At 51.2% G+C, this 20842-nt stretch overlaps 1 protein-coding gene across 1 annotated transcript in view; it reads right to left on the bottom strand.

Annotated features, from left to right (window-relative positions):
• Nucleotides 1–11700: 11700 nt before the first annotated feature.
• The window catches only part of CALB2 (calbindin 2), a 27345-nt gene continuing 18203 nt past the window's right edge, over nt 11701–20842 (bottom strand). The window contains exons 5-11 of the mRNA XM_081806146.1: nt 18686–18742; nt 18010–18087; nt 17460–17515; nt 17109–17148; nt 16790–16843; nt 16137–16208; nt 11701–12365 (exon numbers count right to left, since the gene is read on the bottom strand). Of these exons, the coding sequence (XP_081662272.1) occupies nt 12249–12365; nt 16137–16208; nt 16790–16843; nt 17109–17148; nt 17460–17515; nt 18010–18087; nt 18686–18742 (474 nt within the window). The 3' untranslated portion in view covers nt 11701–12248. The remainder of the gene's footprint in view (nt 12366–16136; nt 16209–16789; nt 16844–17108; nt 17149–17459; nt 17516–18009; nt 18088–18685; nt 18743–20842) is intronic.

Below are 20842 nucleotides of genomic sequence, written 5' to 3'. Positions count from 1 at the left end.
TGTGGCAGATGGGTAACGTCTGTCAAACGGGGGTGGCTGTTGTTTTCTGAAACAAAGATTTTCAATTTGAACACGCCTATTTACAAACTATCAGAAAAATGTGCCTGTGAAGACAGTTTGCTCGAATGCAGTCTCCTGCTTGTCACAGGCCTCCAGGGATGCGAAGGCGCCATGCTGGGTGGCTTTCAACAGGAAGCCGGTGGTGAGACTGAAGAGTCGTTGGCCGGAAATGAGGACAGAGGACGAGTCCTGGGGCCCAGATGTCTGAGCCCGGGCATCGGTCTCAGCTGGAGGAGGAGAGTCCGCTCGGTCCCTCACCACAGCTGGCCTGCCGGCGCCCCCGGCCACCTCTTGCCATGGAACAAAAGCAGAGACAGACTCAGGGGACCAAGGAGAGGTTTAATGGAGGAAGAATGAGGACTCCTCGGGGACTCCCCGTTACTCATTATTTCCCAGATGCGGGCTGCTGCGGGGGCCTGTGAGGAGCTCAGAGAGGGGCCTGGCGGAAGCCTGGGTGGGCAGCTTTGGGGACACAGGTGATGCACGGGTGATGTGCCTTGGCGCTGACTTGCTGGCTCCGTGAATCGGCCGCCGGGGTGGCGGGAGGCGGGTGGCGTTCCCAGGTGGGCGTGCTCGGAGATGAGAAGCGCTGAGGCAGACCACGGCTCCCTGCCCAGTCCTGCCCCTCGGGGAGGCAGGGGAGGCGACGCAGGGGCCCTCTCCCCGCCCATGCGGCTGCCCTGGGAGGGCGCTGCCTCTGCTCCAGGCTGGGTGTCCCGCGGAGGGCGCTGTCACAGGGCTGGCCAGCGAGTGGAGGGCGGCTCGGGAGTGGGAACCCCATGGAAAACCAGATTGGAGTCGGAGTGCCCTGCATTTCCCGGGATCCTGAACCTGGAGTGCCCGGGCCTCACCTGCAGCTCTGCCACTCACTGGCTGTGTCCCCTTGGAAGAGTTACCTAACCCTCTCTGTGCCCCAGGGTCGTCCTCTGTCACATGGTCACAGAACAGTCCAGACCCGGTTGCCAGGCCGTGAGGTCTAAATGAGGTAATACGGGCCACAGGTTCTTTTGAGCAGGATTTCTTCTACTTAGAAAGATAAAAAAAAAAGGGAATACTCCCTAAGAAGAGTTCTGACCTCAATATCTTTGGGTGCCTGATATTGGGGGGGGGGTTGTGGAAGGGCATCAGGGGTTGAATGGCGTCAGAGACTGGTAAACCACCGGCTCCAAGACCACAAAGCCTTGTGTCTGTGTGTATGTGCATAAGTCACTTGTCCCCCCAAGCACCGGGTCTGCATACTAAGATGCTGGCGGCGGGGGTGGGTCGTGACAAGATTGGATGCCTCGGGGGTTTCAAGTGTCTTTATTCGAGACCAGCTTTTCTCAGCCTCGGTGCTATTGACATTTGGGGCCGGATGACTCTGTCGTGGGGGGCCGTCCTGTGCATTGTAGGATGATTAGCAGCATTTGTAGCTCTTCGCCACGAGGTGCTAGTTGTGACAATGAAAAATGTCTCCAGGTATTGCTAAATGTCTTCAGGGAGGGAAGGGGGGAACAGGTTGCCTCTGGTGGAGAGCTCCTGCTTTGTACAGTTCTCTACGCAGCAAGCCTTCCGTAAGGGGCCATTATTTGCTGTCCTGAAATTTATAGCAAAGTTACTTTTCTGAGCCTCCGTTTGTCTGCCTCCTTCTGTGCACAGTCTAGAGGGTCCAGTGAAATCCTGGCAAACGGTTTTTCAACGTTGGTGGACCATAGGCATTCCAAATCCCAGCCCTGTTTGACATAAATTACTGGTTCCTTAACCTGGCTGGGCAGCTGGGTCAATTGGAACTTCATTTTTATTGTACTTCTTTTTCACTCAAACCTAAAAGGCTTTTAGAGCATTAAACGCAACATAAATCACTCAGTCCTTTACTATTAAAACCTGAGCTGCAATGAAAATTAAATAGTTAATTCTGTGGAGAACAAGATCTTGAGGTAATCTTCTTTTGTGGTGAATACATTTTTTTTTAAACCACAGACCTCAAATTGGTAGTTCCTTATTCAGGGGAAAGACCAGAGAAGGGTTTTAAGGAGATGACCCAGTAGGAAACAAATGTGAAAGAACAGTCGGAAGCATTGGGGGTCCCCACTATTTCGGAAGTGGTCTAAGAGTTTCTGACTCTGGGCGCCCTCGTGCTGGGGCATCCTGCATATGATGAGGGTCTTTGACTCCCCGCCTTTCAAATGATTAATCTTCCTCCATAGATGTAGAAGGTTCAGCTCTCCTCTTTCCTAACTCCTTGTGTGTCTGCTCTAACGTCTCCCCAGAATTTCCCCTGTCACTGCCCAGGAGTGAGAATGTTCTTCCAGGCTTTGGCAGCTTTTTTCCTGAATGCTCGTGGAGCTTGCTGTGGGGCAGTCCTTCAGTCGTGGGTTTGCCAGCACTATGGTCCCTTGTCGTTGGGACCGGGATGCCTGGTTGCAGACAGCAGAAGCAAACTTTGGAAATGCTGGGGTGGCAGCCACGAGCACCTGTGGGTGATGGATTGTCTTAAACGAAGCGGCTGGTGTTTGCCCCGTGGGATTTGGGGGTCTTGTCAGTAACGCCCAGTGTCAGAGCAGTGTGGCGTCCAGCTCGCGGAGGTGCGTCTTGGTAGCATTGAGTGTGGTCATTTGAGTCCCCTTTGTAGTCGATGGCCTGGACTGTCATCTGCACGGCTGGTCCCATGGGCGTGATGATTAGGATTCCAGCTAGCACCACACCATGGCTGTGCCATGACAGATGTTACCTACACCGAGACGTCTAGGGTCCGGTAAGGTGTGTGCACCCCGGCAAGGACGCTGGCTGCTTGAGAGGCGTCAAGCCGGCTCCCTGCAGAGCGAATGTGGCTATTATCCTGGGGTTTCTCAAGAATGCGCTTGATGCTGCACCATGTGGACCAAATTGATGTTGGGGGTCATCCTAGACGTGAGCTATTGGAGATTGTGTTTCCCACATGGGCGTGGCAGCCACGGGGCGGGGATATCAGGGATGAAGTTAGTTCCAAATGGGCCCCTCTGAGAATAAGTCTCTTCCAGCCAGGGAAACTGCCCCAAGGATTGTGGTGCAAATCGCCCTAACAGCGTGGAGTCCCCTCACTTGCTGTGTAGACAGAGCTGATGCTGGAGTGTGTCTGGTCTCCACGGGTGGGGCTGCAATCTCCGAGCTCTCGTTTAGAAGAGCCGGGGAGGATGGGTGGGGGAGGCGATGAGTGGGTTGGCCCTGGTTTGGCCATCTTTGTGGGCACCGAGTTGGGTCCTCTTTGACACTGTGGCACAGTGGTTCTCCTGCACTTAACCTGCCGAAGTGAAGGGTTTCAGCAAAGCAGAGATACGACGTCAGGAGCTGAGACCTCAGACGAGCCTAGGACAAGCTGTGAGGGCTTCCTCAGGCATGGACCCTAGTGGAGGCTAAGCTCCTCCAGTGAACGATGAAGAGCATCTTACAGTTTGGCTCATTGTTGGCACTGGGAGGAAACAGTTTGAGTGATGGTCTTTATAATGGTCAGACAGTTTTTTAAACCCCCAAACCTCAGATTGTTGTTTGCATGCACCCTCTTGGGCAAAAGGAAGTTCTTATTTGGGAAGGTGCAGATTGTGTTTTCTCAGTAGGTCTAAGGAGAACCAGGAAGTCCTTCTGGGTGGGGTGGTGATCTCCCCAGAGGACTGGGCATCTCTGTCTTGGAAGTGGTGGAAATGATGGGAACGACAGGCGGCCTGTGACATCCAGCTCTTTAAAGGAGAAGGATTTCTTGCCTCTATTGGTGGGACCCCAGCTGGGCCAGCGAGGAGGCCTGCCAGGCACTCGAGGCCTCGGATGACCCCTAAGAATTGGTATTGGGGCTCCAGGTTGGACTCCTTGAGCAAGAAGACCCCACGGGTTGGCTTATTATTGATGCTGGGAGCCAGATCCCACCTGTGACGGTGGCTGGGCCAGAGGGACTCTCTGGTCGTTGAGGGTGCCTTCCAGGAAGTTTCTGGTGACTGCTTACTTCTTGGAGCTGTTTTGAGGGACACCGTTTGTTGAAGCTCTCTTGCTATCTTGGTGTGTTTGTCTGAAAACATATTTCAGATTGGCAGCCCCCGCCCCCCATCTCTGTGGCAAGAGCTCTTCTAACGTCCTGTGCCGTGAACGAGAGTTCATGGCTTTCCTGTTTAAAATACAACTGTAAATTTTATAGGACCTTTCTTGTTGTTGGCTTTCTTTTTTCTTTAGTTTTTTCTTTAGGACCTGGATTTCCTGCTGGTTCATTTTCCCTTCCTCAGGCAGCTTCTGCTCTTTTCCCTTCCTGCTTGGCTGGCTGTGCATGAACGTGACGTGTTGCCCATGGCCTTCATTAGGGCCTGCGTGGTGTTGCCTTCATGCCCCGAGTGGGCATCGACCCAGTACGGGGAGCCCCTGCCTCCTTCATTGCTTCGTGCCCTCTTCCAGCTCTGGCGGCTGGCCGCGGGCTCCCGCGCAGGACTGGAAGGCTGCATCTTTTTCAAACCACTCTCTTTCTTCCCGACTCTGTGTTGCAGAGCCATGACCTGCTGCCGGCGGCCTCCTGAGGCTTGTGTGATGTTGTTCTCGATTTTTGGGTAGTGTTTGAGCCATACATACACTTTCCTTGTTCTTCCTGCTACGGCCCAGTGATGCCTCCCCTCTCCTGGTGGAAGACAAAGAGGCTGCTCCTTTCCAGCCAGGGTGGACGGTATTTTTGTCTTGGGACGATCATGATCTGACAGGATCATCAGACTTTGTATTTTCTCATTTTGGGATTCAACTGTTTTCTGACTTGTGGCACACTGGATGCTGGCGGAGCGGGCGGGGGGTGGGGGTGCTGTGAGCCTCTGTAAATGGCCTGAGGAAGCGGGGGTGTTTATAGCCTCCTGTCCAGTCTCCTTGGCGGAGGGATGCGGTGCGGGATCAACTCTCCAGAACTTTTGTAGCCTCCTCACATTTTGGAGTCAATTTCTTTTGCATGTGGCTCTTCAGCTTCTTACCAGTTAATCCAGCTGTGGCTTCAGCTGGGTCATCTTTGATGAAATATCCTGTCTTCTGAGGAGTGTCTCCTGACTTCAGTGATTTTTCACGAAACCAGAGGCCGAAGAAAAAGTGACCCCGGAAAGGGAGTCACGAGCAGCAGCTCCCCTTCTCAGGACTTAGAGAGGCCACCTTTGGAGAGGGACAAAGACTCTGTCTTCTAGGCTGTGCACCCCTTCAGCTTCTCCTTTCTGGGTGCTGACAGTAACCCCTGGGGGGAGCGCTGCCCGGTCCCCACACTGCCCCAAAGCCAGGGTGAGGCTGCTTGGGCTTTTGTGATTTGGAGCATGGTTTTGTTGTTGGGAAGAAGAACTCTTCAAAACTTCACTTTGGTTTTTAAAATTACCAGTAGGAAACCTTGCTTTTCCTTTAACCCTTTAAGTTCTGTTTGCAATTTCTGCTCCAACAAATTTTAGTGATCCCTTTTAAGGGGGAAGTTGGTGAGATTCTGGGTCCTGTTTGGAGCAGTTAGTGGTGAGAGCCCATCCGCTGCTCATGGCAGGACGATGGGTCACTGACCCGCTGACCAAGACTGGGCGTTGCTGCTGGCCTGTCCTGTTGCGCCCTGGGCTGGTGGTTAGCAGCTCAGTGGTCCATCCACATCCCAGAGGGGTGGGGGGGGCTCGCTTTAGGGACTTGCCACCTCTCCTTGATTTAATGCTCTGCTGTCATTGTCTTGAAATTCTTCGTAATTTTTGGAAGAAGGAGGCCATGTGTTTTCTTTTAGCACTGGGCGCTACAAATCACTGACCTGGTTAGTCCTGAAGAGGGGCAGTTCCAGACTGGAGTGTGTCCTTGGAATACTGATGAGGGCAGTGGGGAAGGGGACAGCTCACTGAGGGAGTTGTGGAAAGAGGCTGGGGTTGAGGAGCGGGGGTAGAGGGTGGATGCAGACGGGAAGGGAAGGAGCCGGCTTAAAATCAATGGGATGAGGACGATGAGATTAGGCATTTTGTATGGGACTCAAGGCAAGAACATCCGTGGGATTGTTGGCCATCTCATCAGACTGGGAGCCCCGGGCAGGCGAGGACGGGTGTGCTTTGGTTCTTCGCTCTATGACCCCCAGCGTGGATGCAACACAACTCACGGCCCCGTAGTTAACGCTCCAAGGAATAGTTGTCAGACAATGACAGACCTCATGACCTAGCCGAGTGACAGTGGAATGTGCTTCTTTGGCAAGTGGCGAGTTTCCTCCTGGTCAGGGCACTGGTTAAGCAGAAACCAGTTCCTCATCTGATGTTGATCGTTGATGGTTTTCTTGGTTGTTTTAACATGTTGGAGCATGCAGCCTTTGGTACATACCTATCCGTGGCCCTGAACTCGTGGATTACTCTGTGCCTTTTGAAGAACTTTGTTCTTCCAACCTCTGGCCCTCCAGTCAGGATTCTTTGTGTCTCTGCTGGGTTCCTTTTTCCGAATACCCACCACCTCTCCAGCTGGGCACCATGGCACTCTAACTCATGCACCTTAAAATTGTCAACTTAACTGATGACAGAGGCTTCCAGCACGTGCTTCCCTGCAACTGAGCGAACCTTTGGTCACCAGAGAGGTGGTCTGAACATAGTAAAGATGCTCGCATGGCCTCTGAGCTCTCTACCTACCTCGACCTGCCTTCCCTGTCCTGGGAGCTGCTCCCTCCCAGGCCATGGATATGGATGCTTCCCTGCTCCTTACCGTGCCTGGATTTGCTAGAAAAAATCCTCCTGGTGAGGCATCTCCAGGAAGGAGTTGGTGCTGGGAGACTATGAGAGGGTCTGTGGGTGGTGCCCGCTCCATCCTGGGCAGCTGCAGCTGGGTGGGGGAGTCCACAGGTACTTTCTTTTGGGTTGGGGGGGGCTTGGGATCCCCCCTCCCCTGTGCAGAGGGTGAGTTTAAGCACAATTCTCAGTTCCTGGCAGGTCATTATCAATGGTCTATGCGGGGTCCCTCTCTTGGTATTGCAATCCCTTTGGATGAGATGTCCCATGGCCATTCTTCTCCCTCGGAGACAGTCATTTGGGATGCTCAATGGGTGTCTTTTTTTTTTTTTTTTTTTAATGCTGTAACAAAACATTATTGCTGTCTTGTGTATAAGCATTTTTAATTCACATAGATGGTATTGTTATGCCATTTCTTATTCTGTTTCCTTCCTCCTTCAGCACTATGTTTTAAGATGCAATCTTCCCCTCTACATTCTTAAAACCTATTGAGATTACCCAAAGAGCTTTTGTTTATGTGGGTTAAAACTATCGATACTTGCCACATTAGAAATCGAAACAGACGTTTACGAATATTTTTTATTCATTTGCAAACAGAGATGGTGAACACATTACCAGTTAAGATAAATAATATTTTAGCATTATTATGAAAATAGTTTTGACCCTGCAGACTCCCTGCCCTGTAGTAAGGTGTCAGTTTGTTCCAGAATGCGAAAGGATACATGAAGGATAAAGTTTGGAAAGTGAATTTTATTTGTATTGCTTTATAAAACCTGCATCTGAAGAGAAACGGAAATGTATTTTAGCAAAGTTTGCTCAGGTTTGATGGGCTTGCCTCCTTGGCTTACTGATCATTGCCTGCAGTATGGAAGGTTATTCTAGATAGCAGAGACTCTGTATCTTACCAGAACACTTTTTGGTGCTTTATGTTGAATTTGTCCCATCCTAGAATAGGTGATTTTAAAACACAAAGAACAAAAACTCATCCCTTATGAACAGGCCATGTGTATATATGCATATGTATATAAACAGGCATTTCCTGTTTATTTTACTTATTTTATAATCCATACCTGCATAGGCTTTTTTTTTTTTTTAGGAAAACGAAGAGGATATTCACCTATGGGTCAGTGGTTTTTAGTGTATTATTAGTGTATTTTGTGCAACCATCCCACTACCTAATTCTGCCTGATTCCAGATAGAATTAATTCCTAATTAATGAATTCCTCATTGGTCAGGCCCTAATTAATCCCCAGTCCCTACTTTGGAACTAATGGTTGCTCCCCATCTCGGTACCCCTGCCGCCAGCCCCGGCAACCATCACTCTACCTCCGGTCTCAATGACTTGGTCATGCACATTCGGTGTACATGCAGTCACCCAGGATGTGGCCTTTTCTGTCTGGCCTCTTTTACGTAGCATCACGTTTTTGGGGTTCATCCATGTTGTAGCACATGTCAGCACTTCATTGCATTTTATGGGCGACTAATCAGCAATCCCATTGTATGGATGTGCTGTACTTTGTTGATCCATCGGTTGATGGACATCAGACTTGCTTCCCCTCTTTGGCTATTATGAATAGTGCTGCTGTGAACACTGTGTGCAAGGTTTTATGGGGACGGATGTCTTCTAAATAGCCCCAGGTCCGTTTACTTTTAACAGTTGGCACTTCATGACCTGGGTAACCAACGGGTTGTTTCTCAGGCACCCATGATCATATGTTAATCAGGTGTCCAAATCTCTTCTGACAACTCTTTCGGTGTCTGCCTTCCCAAATAATGTAATAAATAGAGGGGAAAAAACATGAAAGGGAACTTTCTAGGATATCTTTTACACTTACAGTGATCTTTGAGGTGTCCCAGAGGGGCCCTGGAAAATCACAAAGATCTGGGTTTACTCCTTATTAAAAGAGGGATGCTAGAAATAATTAGGCTGGTTTGATGTGTTAACTGTTGTAAGATTTGCATGAGAGGAGTTGTCAGATCAGAAGACATGTTCCCCTACCTGAAGTTAAGCTTATATGGATGAAATGGGAATATATTTTAGAAGAATTTGTGTGTGTGTGTGTGTGTGTGTGAGAGAGAGAGAGAGAGAGAGAGTGCGAGGGGAAGTCCCTGGAGATTTGTCAGTGCACTCACTGCCCACATGTGTGTACCCTAGGGGAAACGCCCATCTAAAGTCTTAGGAAATAGTTCTGTACCATCCCCACATAGAGATCTGTCTGTTCCTCCATTCTGGTGATACTGTTGAGAGTAACGGACCAACCACAGCTACGCAGGCTTCGTCATCGTGTAGGTATTCTGTGTCAAGCTTTCCCGGGAGGCTCTGCTCTAAGCCCCAGCCTGCAGAGTGTGTGTGTGTGTGTGTGTGTGTGTGTGTGTGTGTGTGTCAGAGGATGGTTCTACAGTCTCATGAAGAATGACTGTACCAGGTACTTGCAACCATCACGCCTTTAAAGAATAGACTCTTGGGTGCGGGCTTCTGAGCAGACGTCACTTGAGCACCTCTCAGACTAGCCCTGTGGTCTGCGTCCGGATTTCCAGGACTCTCTCCGTTCTAGGAGCAAGACAGCGTCATGAAAGCTGACTGCTAATCCAAGATCCAGTGGAACAAGAATGATTACATAGGACTGCATGAAATGATGGGGGAATTTTATTGTGGTTCTGTGTTTAAACTAATAATGTTTTATTGCTCTATTTTCTGGTTCTATGGGGAAGCCTTTTCTCTTCTTTGGGCTCCCTTGTAATCCACACAATTTAGTAGACTCTGCTTTTGGAAACAGAAATAAGGCATTTAAAAATGATACTTGGTTTCCACTGGTGTGTAATGGTATTTCATTTCACTAATGGCTAATGATGTCGTCAGTCTTCTGTTTGCTTTCAAGTAGGCTCCATGCCCAGCGTGGAGCCCGGCACGGAGCTTGAACTCAAGACCCTGAGATCAAGACCTGAGCTGAGATCAAGAGTCGGACGCTTAACCGACTGAGCCACCCAGGCGCCCCAATGATGTCAATCTTTATGTGTTTGTTTGTTGTTCATACACACTTTTCAGTGTCTTCCTGCCTCTGCCAGGGGATCAGTGTGGGTGCTCAGCTCCTCAGCCATGGCAGACAGACTTGTCCCCTTGAGGTGTCTGCCAGGTTTGGGGGACTCCCACCCCCTCAGGAGAGGGCAGTGCACCTGTCGGGCACCTTCTCTGAAAACTGAGTACGACTGCCCAAATTTGGAACCCTCTGAGTCCCTGAGAGTCCTGGGGCAGCCACGGAACTGCCAGCCGGGAGTAGAGGAAGCCTCTGGTACTTTGGCCCTGGCACCTGCGGTAGCTATGACCCCACAGCCGTCATTTGGTAATACTGTGGTGCTGGGCAGTGTGCTGAGAGTGTGTGTGCAACTAGGATCACCCCACGCAGCCCAGAAACGCTGCGGAAGAGAGGATCTTAGCCACATTTCATTGTGTGATGCGAACATGTTACTGAGTGCGTGGCCCGAGGCTCTGCCATGCGCTCATCTGCTGTCGCTGCTGCAGCCAGTTACCACGGACTTGCTCCCCTAAAACAACACACACTTATCTTAACAGCTCTGGATGCCAGAAGTCCAAAATGGGCTAACATCGAAGTATCAGGGGCTTCTGGAGGCTCCAAGGGAGAATGTTTTCCCACTTCGCCGACTTTCTAGATGCCTCCTGCTTCCATCCTGAAAGGTAGCCGTGGCTGGCTGAGCCTTTCGCACAGTACATCACTTGATCTCTGCCTCCCTCTTTCCCATCTAAGGACCCTTGGGATTACTTGGGGCATGGGGGTAATCTCCCTAAAGTCAGCTGATTAGCAATCTTAATTCCTTCTAGGACCTTAATTCCCCTTTGCCCGGTAAGAGAACGTATTGACTACATCCTGACGTCTTTGGGGGGCCCATAATCCTGGGGAGTGTTGGGATACTGGGTGGGGAAGCTGGGAGGAACGGGGTCCCGGGGTATGTGGGTGGAGCAGGCAGGGGCAGGACCTGTGTAGGGGGTGCATCTTGCCGCCCTCAGGGACTCCCCGCTCTGGCTGGAGGAGCGGCCGAATGCATACCAGGTCAGGTGCTCATGGTGCCATGGTGGGGAAATGCTGCCAGGGAGGAGCTATGGGGTGAGAGGGTGCAGTGGGCTACAGTTTAATCAGGGTGGGCCTCACTGAGGAGGTTCTTCATCTGAAAATAGGATCCATCCCATAGGATCGCTGCGGCATTAAATGAGGTAATGTCAAAAATGCATCCTGTAGACAGTGAATGATCATATTTTTTAAAAAGTTATCTATTCAAGAATCTCAGCTCTGTGGATGCATGGGCCAGGCTGGCCCTCTGCCATGAGGCATCGGATGAGAGGTGGGGTTAATTACATTTTGAGGAGGAGAGGTTAAATTGGAGGTGGTCTAGAGCTCCTGGTTGGAGGTGCCCCCTGCTTGGAGGACATCACCTGGTCCCACTGTTGCCACACCCAGCTGCTCTCCCTACTAGAGGGAATGTGGATCCAGTCTGTGGGATCCATACGCTGGCTCCGCCCCACACTGGCCGTGAAATGTGGGGTTCTTCCTTAACCTCTTCAACCTTGAGTTTCCTTGTCTGTGCAGTGGAGGCGGTCACAGCACCTCTCCAAGGAGTGAGGGATACCTCAGGTCAACTGTTTAGCATAAGACCTTGCGCTTAAGTCAGCTTTCAGTGAAGGGATCACTGCTGTCATTATCTCGGAGGTGGAGAAAGGAACATGGAGTTAAAGAAAGGACAGGCTGATGGAGACAGGCCGGGAATGGCGAGGGAAAGCCGAGAGTACTGGGGTCCTACGTCTCTGCTTTTCGTGGTTACTCCCCAGTTGGGTGGTCCCATCGCCCACCCCCCACCCCCACCAAAGAACAGGCTCCTTGTCAAGAAGAGCTGCTAACTGCAGAGAGAAGTCGACCACTTGACCAGAACTGGGTGAGCTTCCACGCAGAACGTTTCCACTTTATTGTCTGTAAACGCTTCTTTGGTAAACAAGGAGACAAGGAACCCACAGAGCAAAGGAGCACGCTAGGTCCAGAAGACAAAGGGCGGGCACCCTCCACGAACAGGGGCTCTGAGAAGACAGCTATGCCATTAGCAAGGTGGGGGTGGAACGGGGGAGAGGGGAGGGGAGTGGGAGGGAAGAGTCGGCTCGGTGGGACAGAGAAGCCTAGATCATACAGCGGAGGAGCTCATGCATCACAGCGAAGGGGGGCGGGGAAGCCCCGCCCATGCCCCGCCCACCGCCCACACGGGTGGTACCCTGCTGCGGGCAGAGCAGCATGCCGGGTCGGGTCAGGTCCGGGGAGGTTGGAGGGGGCTCCCGGAGGCCCGTCAGCAACCCACTCTCCATCTCTCCTTTCCTGCTCTGCAGGCTGGTGTGTGCAGGTGGCGGGGGCGGAGGAGGAGCGCTCACGATCTCGGGGTCCGGGGAGAAGTGGCAGGGCAGCGGGGGCAGGGTTTGGGGGAGGCGGAGAAACAGCCCCTGGCCCCCCTTTACATGGGGGGCTCGCTGCAGAGGACAATCTCCAGGTCCTTGCGGTAGAGCTTCCCCGCTTCAGCCAAGGACATGACGCTCTTTCTGTAGGTGGTGAGCTGTTGGATATTCATTTCCTAGGAGACACAGGGAGAGAGTAAGAGCCCCTCACTGGATGGCTCCAGCGGAGGGTCCCATCTGCTCATTCACAAACACATCCGCCAGAACCTTTCTCTTCTCCCCATCCCAGCAACCATGGGCTTTGGAGTCAGAAAGCCCTGCATTAAACCCTCTCTCTCTTACTGGCTGCATTGTTTTGGGGAAAGTATTCATCTTTTCTGACTTTCAGCTCAGCTGCCTCATCTGTAAAATGGGTACATTAACAAGGTCTGCCTCACTGAGGTGTTAGGATGGTTAGCTGAGGGATGAACTCGAACAATGTCTAGCACAGCCCCTGACACAGCGTGCCCTCCAAAATCGGCTAGTCCCTATCTCTGCATGACTTGTATCAAGTCCCCGGCTCCCTGGGCCTCCCGTACTCCTCATGGGTCCTTGAAGGTGAGGAAGAGAACACAGGGGAAGCTCCCTGGTCTTGCCTGCCCACCCCAAGGACCATACTTTCCTCAACTTCACCCATTTAAAGAAGGAATCCTAACTCCTGCCTCCCCAGCAGCAAGGCTCACCTGCCTACTTATTGTTCAGTGGCTTCTGTGGCCCTTCAGAGGCCATGAGGACAGGTGACCCACAGACATATGGCCACTGTCTCATGTAAAATGGAGGCCAACATTAAACAGAACATCAGTACCTAATATGCCTTGTGTTGAATACATGCTTTACAATAATTGATTTGGATACAAATAACCAATAGGTCTGAAATACAGCAAAGCCATCCATCACTTATACTATCTTTTTGTCTCCCTTCCTCTCTCCCTTGCTCACACACTCCCTCCCTCCCCTGCTCCTTCCCTCCTCTCTTCTTGTCTTGAAATTGTTGGCAGATCTTCCTTCCTTCCTTCCTTCCTCCCTCCCTCCCTCCCTCCCTCCCTCCCTTCCTTCCACCACCCCTTTCAGGGTGATGGTCTTTATCTCCTTTCAGCTAATGAAAAAACTGAAGCATAAAAACTATGGTATTTGTTAAAGGACTGGACCAACTCTACAGCCACAAATATCCTTAGTTTCCTGAGTCCCGAAGTCTATCTAATTCTTTGCCTGGCTCACCTGCCCTCGGTCACCTCTCTTTTTGGTGCTCAGAGGTCAGTCCTTTACTGTGTCTCAGGACATCCCCCCATGTTACTGATTCCGGGTTTTGTGCCACCACACACCCTGGAAGCACTATGTGACCGTCGCTAGCTTTGGGGAGCATCTTCCCTGAAGTTGGGAAGTCCCTGGAAATATCACCTAGTTGTAATACTATCTACCATTCAAATTAGGAGCCAGGGAGGGGACCCCATATATCAACCCAGAGCTGGAGAACCACCCGCCCTGACTCAATGTGGCATCAAGAATCTTAGCAGCATGAAGGGAGAGGGCTGCTCACTTTCTATGTCTAGAAGTTCTGCTTGAAGCTGAGGAAGGCTTTACTGAGCTGCAGTGGCCTCAGGAGTGGTGAGAAATATTGAGGTTTGATCTCACCAGCCTGTCCCTCAGGAGCCTCAAACATGAATCAGCTCAGAATCCGTATCACAGACCTCGCACCATCCAAACGGCATGTGCATCTGCCATGGAGGTTCACAAAAAACGGCCGGCTGCTCCCTTCCCAGCACGGGTGCTGCTGTCCCAGTCCCCTGGCTCCCTCTCCTGGTTCAGGCTCTCCATACCCCGCGGCTACATCCTGAGCTCGGTACAGGTGGAAGACTCCCAGGTAAACAACTCTATTAATATCCTTGTTCTCCACCCTTCCAAGTTGCTTCCTAACCCCAACACCTGACTGTTTTTGTTTCCACATCTCGAGTGAACCTGTGTGGCCACAGGAGTTGTATTTCGTGGTAATTAGGAAAGAACCTAGGGGCGCCTGCATGGCTCAGTTGGGTTAAGCCTCTGCCTTCAGCTCAGGTCATGATCCCGGGGGTTCTGGGATCGAGCCCAGTGTCAGGCTCCTAGCTCATCAGGGAGTCTGCTTCTCCCTCTGCCCGTCCCCCCCACCACCGCCCCGCTTGTACTCTCTTTGGCTCTCTCTCACAAATAAATAAAATCTTTAAAAAAAAAAAAAAAAAGAAAGAGCCTAGTTAGGTGATGAGCAGAAAATTCAGGTCACTCCCAAGATTTAATGCTTGCCTTCAGGGTCGAACAACTTCAGGCGTTGAGCAGGGCCATATGGAAAATAATGATGCCTCGTTAATACAATTACAGTTACAGATATTTTCCACTAAGAGGCCCAACACTCCTTGGACACATTAAGGGCGCATAAATAATTTTCTCCTAGAGTTTGGTGCCCGGAAAGAGTCTGCTGAATTCAGATACCTGGTGAAGACCTCCTTCTTCCTAAGAAGTATGTGCTTACTTGTAATTTATTTTCTGCCTCTTTCAAAAAGTACTTGTACGTAACAAAAAAAAATAAATGCGGGATGAAAGAAATGAAGAATGATATTCAGGACAAAGATGAAGTGGTCAGAAAGCAAGCAGCTGGAAGGGGAGACAGACTCAGGGGCTGCAGCGAATTTTGTCCCCTGAAACTGAGCAGTAAATTTAGCTTGTGCCTGGCAGCCAAGGTGGTGAGACAACACGAGGAAGTATGGAGTGTTCATCATCTCATTAAAGAAAACAGCAAAACCATTTGCTCAGAGAAAGGCATTTTCCAGGAGGTGAAGGAAGGCGGCTGCAAAGACAGCAGTGGGCTCCTGGTCCCCCTGTCGCCCCCGACCCTGGCCTCCTGATGAGCCCGCCCATGCCTGTGGTCTATCCTGGAAGCAACGCCAACCAGGGAAAGTAATAGTTCGGTTCTCTGTCTTTTGCCTTTTCTTTGAGGGGAACAAATGCTTCCGTGGCTCATCTTAGCCTCTTGCCCACCTCCAGACCCTGCATTTATTTTTTATTTTTTATTTTTTTTAAGATTTTATCCGTTCATTTGAGAGAGAGAGAGAGAGGGAGAGAGCATGCATGCACAGGCTGGGGGGAGAGGCAGACAGAAAGATCTTCACCCCCCACCGGCCCCTCCTTTCCCAAATCTCTCCTTTTTAAAAAAAAATTTAAATTCAGTTAATTAACATATAACATATTAGTTTCAGAGGTTCTCCCAAATCTCTCCTTGTGGGAAAAGTCTTTTCTGGTGGCGGTCAGGCTCTCAGTGCTTCACCGTCGTATCACTCCAGAGAGCCAACAGGGGGAACACCCCCGAGGAGCTGTTGAGGGATGAACAGATAAAAGGTGGTGGACACGAACACTGGAATATTACTCGGCCTTAAAAAGGAAGGACGCTGGCATTGCTACAACATGGGTGAACCCAGAGGACATTATGCTCAGCGAGGTAGGCCCATCACAGAAAGACAAGCCCTGGATGCCACCGTTTCGGAGGTGCCTAGAGCGGCTGGGGGCCGGGGACCGGGGGAATGGAGAGTGGTTGTTTACTGGACGAAGAGTTTCGGTTTTGCAAGAGGAAGAGTGTTCTGGACGTCGTGATGGTGGTGCCTGCACAACAACAGGGATGTACTGAATGCTGCTGAAGTGTACGCTCAAAAAATGGTTAAGATGGTCAACTTTGTGCTAAGTGTATTTTACTGCAATTAAAAGAAACATCAGCCAATCAACCAAGCATCCAACCAGAGACAAAACAACAGCCCCCAAACTGCGCTGCCTAGTTAGGGATGATCAGAGGAGAGCAAAATGCACCCCATGTTCCTTTCCCCCCTCCCTCAGGAGCCTCTCTCCTGGCCCAGGGCCACCGCCCTAGGCCTCAGGGCTCAGTTGCTTACCTTCTTGTTTTTCTCATACAGGTCCTTCAGGAGGGCATCCAGCTCATTCTCATCGATGTAGCCGCTGCCGTCCTGGTGGTGGGGAGCAGGGGCAGCACAGAGCTCTAGAATCAGGCCCCATCACCCCTGACCCGGCCTCCCGATTCCCCCAACTCATCCCAGGGAGCCTGCAGAGTCTGACCTTCCCTCTACTCTGCAGGTGTTCACACCGAGCGGTGTTAAAATAACACCTAACTGCTGACTTCCCCAGCCGAGGCAGGAACGGGACACTTCAGGGCAAATGTGCGTCCCGGTGTTTTTCATTTGCATTGAAAATATAAATGAGGTTCCAGAAGCATTTAGCTAACTCCCTAAGATGTCAGGATGAACACAGGGGCTATTCAAAGCTTACCCCCCATGCTTTGGTTATAAGGGAGACTATTGGAGTCACACAGGTGGGGGCAGCAAAGGAAGGGGTGACGGGCGGTAAGGGGGTCCTCTCCCTCCCAACTTCCTAGCAAAACACTTGGCTCCGATGTGAAATTATGAGCTGGCGGCGAGGGAGCAGTACTGAGCTCCTCCTTACTCCGAAGGACAGAGCGGAGCCATGTGGCTGGGGGCTCCCCTGCTGATGGGGCCCCTGCTTTTCCCTCCCACGCTGTCCTCCCTCTTACCTTGTCGTAAAATGTGAAGATTGCATTGAACTCCTCTGAGGTCAGCTTCATGCCCTGTAAGGCCCGAGGTATTAAAGAGAGAAGCAAAAGCCTGGGTGTGTGTGTGTGCATGCGTGTGCATGTCTGTGCATGCACATGTATGTGTGCGTGTATGCACGTGTGTACAAGTGAGCGAGCACGTGTGCCTGCGTGTGTGTGAGCGAGCGTGTGCACGCATGTGTGCGCACCTGTGTGCTGGAGGGCGGACAGGAGGGTGGCAGAGTGAAGTGCGTGGGGATGAGGGAAGGGAGGAAGTGAAGAAAAGCAGAGGCTCTTTTACCTGAAATTTAAGCAGGAAATTTTCCTGTACAGGCAAGAGTCTGGAAAGGAAGTGTTAGAGCAGAGCTTAGGAGACAGGGCAGAGGCCAGAAAAACGGGGACGTGGGGGGATGTGGAGGTAGCACCCGCAATTCTGGAAACCGTCTCTGAGCACGGAGGAACTTGTGGCAAGTTCTACAAGGAGGGAGGTGGACACACTGAGGTGCTGACACTCTCTAGCTTGGTCTTGAGCTTCATGACACCTGACCCGTCACTTTCCCCCCACCGACTGGTCTTCGAGCCAGGGAGGGTGGCAGGAACGGTCTTCAGAGGTCCTGGGAAAAGTGACCCTGGGGTGGGCTCAGGCACTTACCGGGACATCTCCGAGAGGCCCAGCTTGCCATCCCCGTTCAAGTCGAACATCCGTAGCTGTTGGGGACAGACAGAGGTGCCTGGGTGATTTGCTTTGACCTCTCCTGGGGGACCCTGACCTGCCATCCCTTGTACTGAAGAGGAAGGGAGATGGGTGGGTGTGCTCTGCCCCCTCTGAGGTCACCTGGAGGCCAGAGACCAGCATGGTCTAAATGGGTCCCTGATCCTCTCTCCTTTTCTCGGGGCGAGGGCCCCAGAAGCATGGCCGGCCAGCAGCAAAGGCCCACCTTCTCCAAGCCCATCCTCTCCCAGAGCTGGGGAGGTTGTCATGGAAACAGATGCTCCCAGTCTCTCTTAGCTCAGTGAGGATCTCAGACAGAGGGGGTGTGGGGCCAGAGACCCAGCATCCCTTTTGTCAGCTGCCACTGGGAGTCACCTCACCGGGGCCTGAAGACTCAGCCAACAAAAGACCCTGGAGACCCAGAATCCCGCTGGCTTGGGGCCCGAGTTCTGTGCCTCTGGAGGGGGGAGGGACACTTTTGTCCACTCACTATGGTTTGGGTGTATTCTTGCAGCTTGGGTTCATCATATGGCCGGTTCGCCTTCTTCAGCAGGTCAGACAGAAATCCCTAGAACACAAAAGGTCTCTTCAGAGCTCCTGACTCAGTCAGTCCCTCCCTTGTACTTGTTCCTTCATTCAGTCAACATTGTTTTCCGAGGTCTACCATTTGTATGACTTACATCCCTCCTAATTCCCTAATCCCTAATGCTTGGGGAATGACCATGAAGGCCTGGAGGTAGCTCCTGGATACAACTTCAGCCCCTAAGAGAGGTGGTGGAAACTGGCTCTGGCACCTCAGAGAGCCCAGGACACAGGGCTAAGCAGTGCCTGGGGATCCCTAGTTCCAGAGGAATGGTGGGGTAGATGTACAGGCCAGGAGGCCAATCTGCTGGAATCGCCTTGAAGGTGCCTGTCCTGGGCACTGATGTGCGAAGGAGTGTAGTCCGGTCCAACTCCCTGGCCCTGCGGCTCCATGTTACTCATTCACATGGCCGTCCTGAACATGTCCACCGATTCAGAGCTGGGCTTAAGTGTTCCTGAGCAGACCATAAACCCATGTTCCTCACCCAACATCTCCTCCCTCCCCGGGTTCCTTAAACCTACCACCGCTCTGGCCTCAGTCCCATTCTCTGTGCCTTCCATACCCTCCCCAAGGCCCATCCTACCTTGAGCTCATTGGCTTCAATGTAGCCACTTCTGTCTGTGTCATACTTCCGCCAAGCCTGCAATGGGAACGCCAACCTATTTGCAAAGACCTGTCAACATCTATAGGCCTCCTTCCAATTCCCTTTAATGGACCAGGTTGGGTCTTGATGTTCAAGAATATAACCGGGGGATGGGGGCATGGAGATGGTCTAGCCCAGTCCCTTCCATGTCACAGATGAAGAAATGGGGGCAAGTGTCTTGGCCCAGGTCACACAGAGAAGGAAAAAAAAAAACTGCTGGGACGATGTCTCCCTACTCTAACTGGCCTGGGTCTCTTTTTGGATCATTTTGTAACTAGGGTTATGGTTTTCTTTTCTTTTTTTGGACAGGGTTATGGTTTTCTAAGGTGCTAGCCAAGCAACTTCTAGCGCTAGGATCTGGTGGATCCGATTTTTGCTGTGGGTATACAACATGTTCTTTTACTGCTCTGGAGGTTTCTCATTCTCTGAGTAGGGCCAGGGCCAAGGGTAAGAACCTTCTGGAAGGGGCAGACATAGGCTTTGGTTCCTCGTCACTGTACTCCCTCGTCCATTCCTCCATCATGGTGCACACGGCATCCACGTCTGAAGGGGAGCAGAATTGGTAGTGTCGTCAGCTTGTTTAGGCTATCCCAGGGCGACTCCCCATCTTTGTGACAAAAAGCGTTCCTTTTTCTATTTTTTTAAGGAAACCACTCCTCTCCCTGCTCAATCCAAAGGGCCCCATTTCCGCAGATCTTTGATCTATGTTGGTGCCTTTCAAGGCTTCTTCCCTTGACTTTTCCTCTCTTGTCCCTCAGCTCCGAAGTGCACACTGCACACGGGTGATGCCTGGTTTACTGAGAATCAGCAAGCACTAATTATTTTGCAAAACTTGGATTCCCTGCATCCCCTCCTTTCTCCATGTCATGTCTCCCTTTTATTGTCTGGAGGCTGAGTTTATAGATATCCGAGGATCTTTTTTCCATACCAGCAAGCAAGGCCGTGTAATTCTCATGGGATTGTGGTGGCTCAGGAAATTTGGTAGTACTTTTTTTTTTGGATCCTGATTTTTTAAAAAGTTATGAGACATGAGCAAATCCCAGCAAAAGGGTAGATGTATACCACAGACAACTTGGATAGATGGTATTTGATCAGGGGACTGTCTTTTCTCTGGGGGAAAAATGCATTGGTTCCATCCAAATATTCCTTCCTGTGCCCAGAAAACCTGCCCTTGAGAAAGTACTAATATGTGCAGATTTACAAATATGACTTCACCAACGAACTGCATGTACTTAGTGCCTTAGAATTTAGTTCATCTGAGTCTTGACTGGGAAAAAAGGCAGATATCCCCTAAGTTGCCTAAAAGTAGGGTAACCTGGGTGTGCCTGGGTGGCTCAGTTGGTTGAGCATCTGCCTTTGGCTCAGGTCATGATCCCAGGGTCTTGGAATCGAGTTCTGCATTGGGCTCCATGCTCAGCGGGGAGTCTGCTTCTCCCTCTCCCTCTGCCACACCCCCTGCTTGTGTTCCCTCTCTCTCTCTCTCTGACAAATAAATAAATAAAATCTTTTTTTTTTAAAAAGGAGGGTAACCTGAAGGGACCCCAGTCCACTCAGAGCAAAGCATCGCTTTGCTTTTTGCTTTTCTTTTGGGAGAGATCCTCCCAGCGGGTCTGACCTCCCTCCCTCCCTGGCCCCGCCCCCACCCCCCAGACACTCCCTGCTCACTTCTCTTCCCGCCAGCACTTTGTGCTTCTCCATCAGTGGGTCATTCTCTTCCCATTCAAGGAAAAGAGTTCAAGGGACCTGGGCTTTGTGAAATCTCAAAGAAATCCTGAGGCATCGCTAAAATTAGAAATTACAATGTTGTGCTTAGCAGTGGGACGGAGCTAGCCTTTCAGGGAGGCACAGGGACCAATTCATGTTTCCAGCTGATAAAAATGGAACAAATGGCCAACCCCAGGGGGGTGGTGCTGTGGGATGGTGGGGTCTCGGGAAACTCGGTTGGGGGTGTTGGCTCAGCAGTTATACTGTAGATGAAAGGATAAAGACAGATAAGAATATGGAATCATGTCAACGACACAGAGAGAAACCACTAATGACTTTGAGAGAGGGGGACAGAGACAGAGAAAGGTATTTTTTGCTTCTCTTTAAGCATTT

This window comes from Leptonychotes weddellii, chromosome 16, assembly GCF_054177405.1.
Source record: "Leptonychotes weddellii isolate Sample4059 chromosome 16, ASM5417740v2, whole genome shotgun sequence".
NCBI classification, from domain to species: domain Eukaryota; kingdom Metazoa; phylum Chordata; class Mammalia; order Carnivora; family Phocidae; genus Leptonychotes; species Leptonychotes weddellii.
This window is presented reverse-complemented; position numbering and strand designations above follow the sequence as displayed.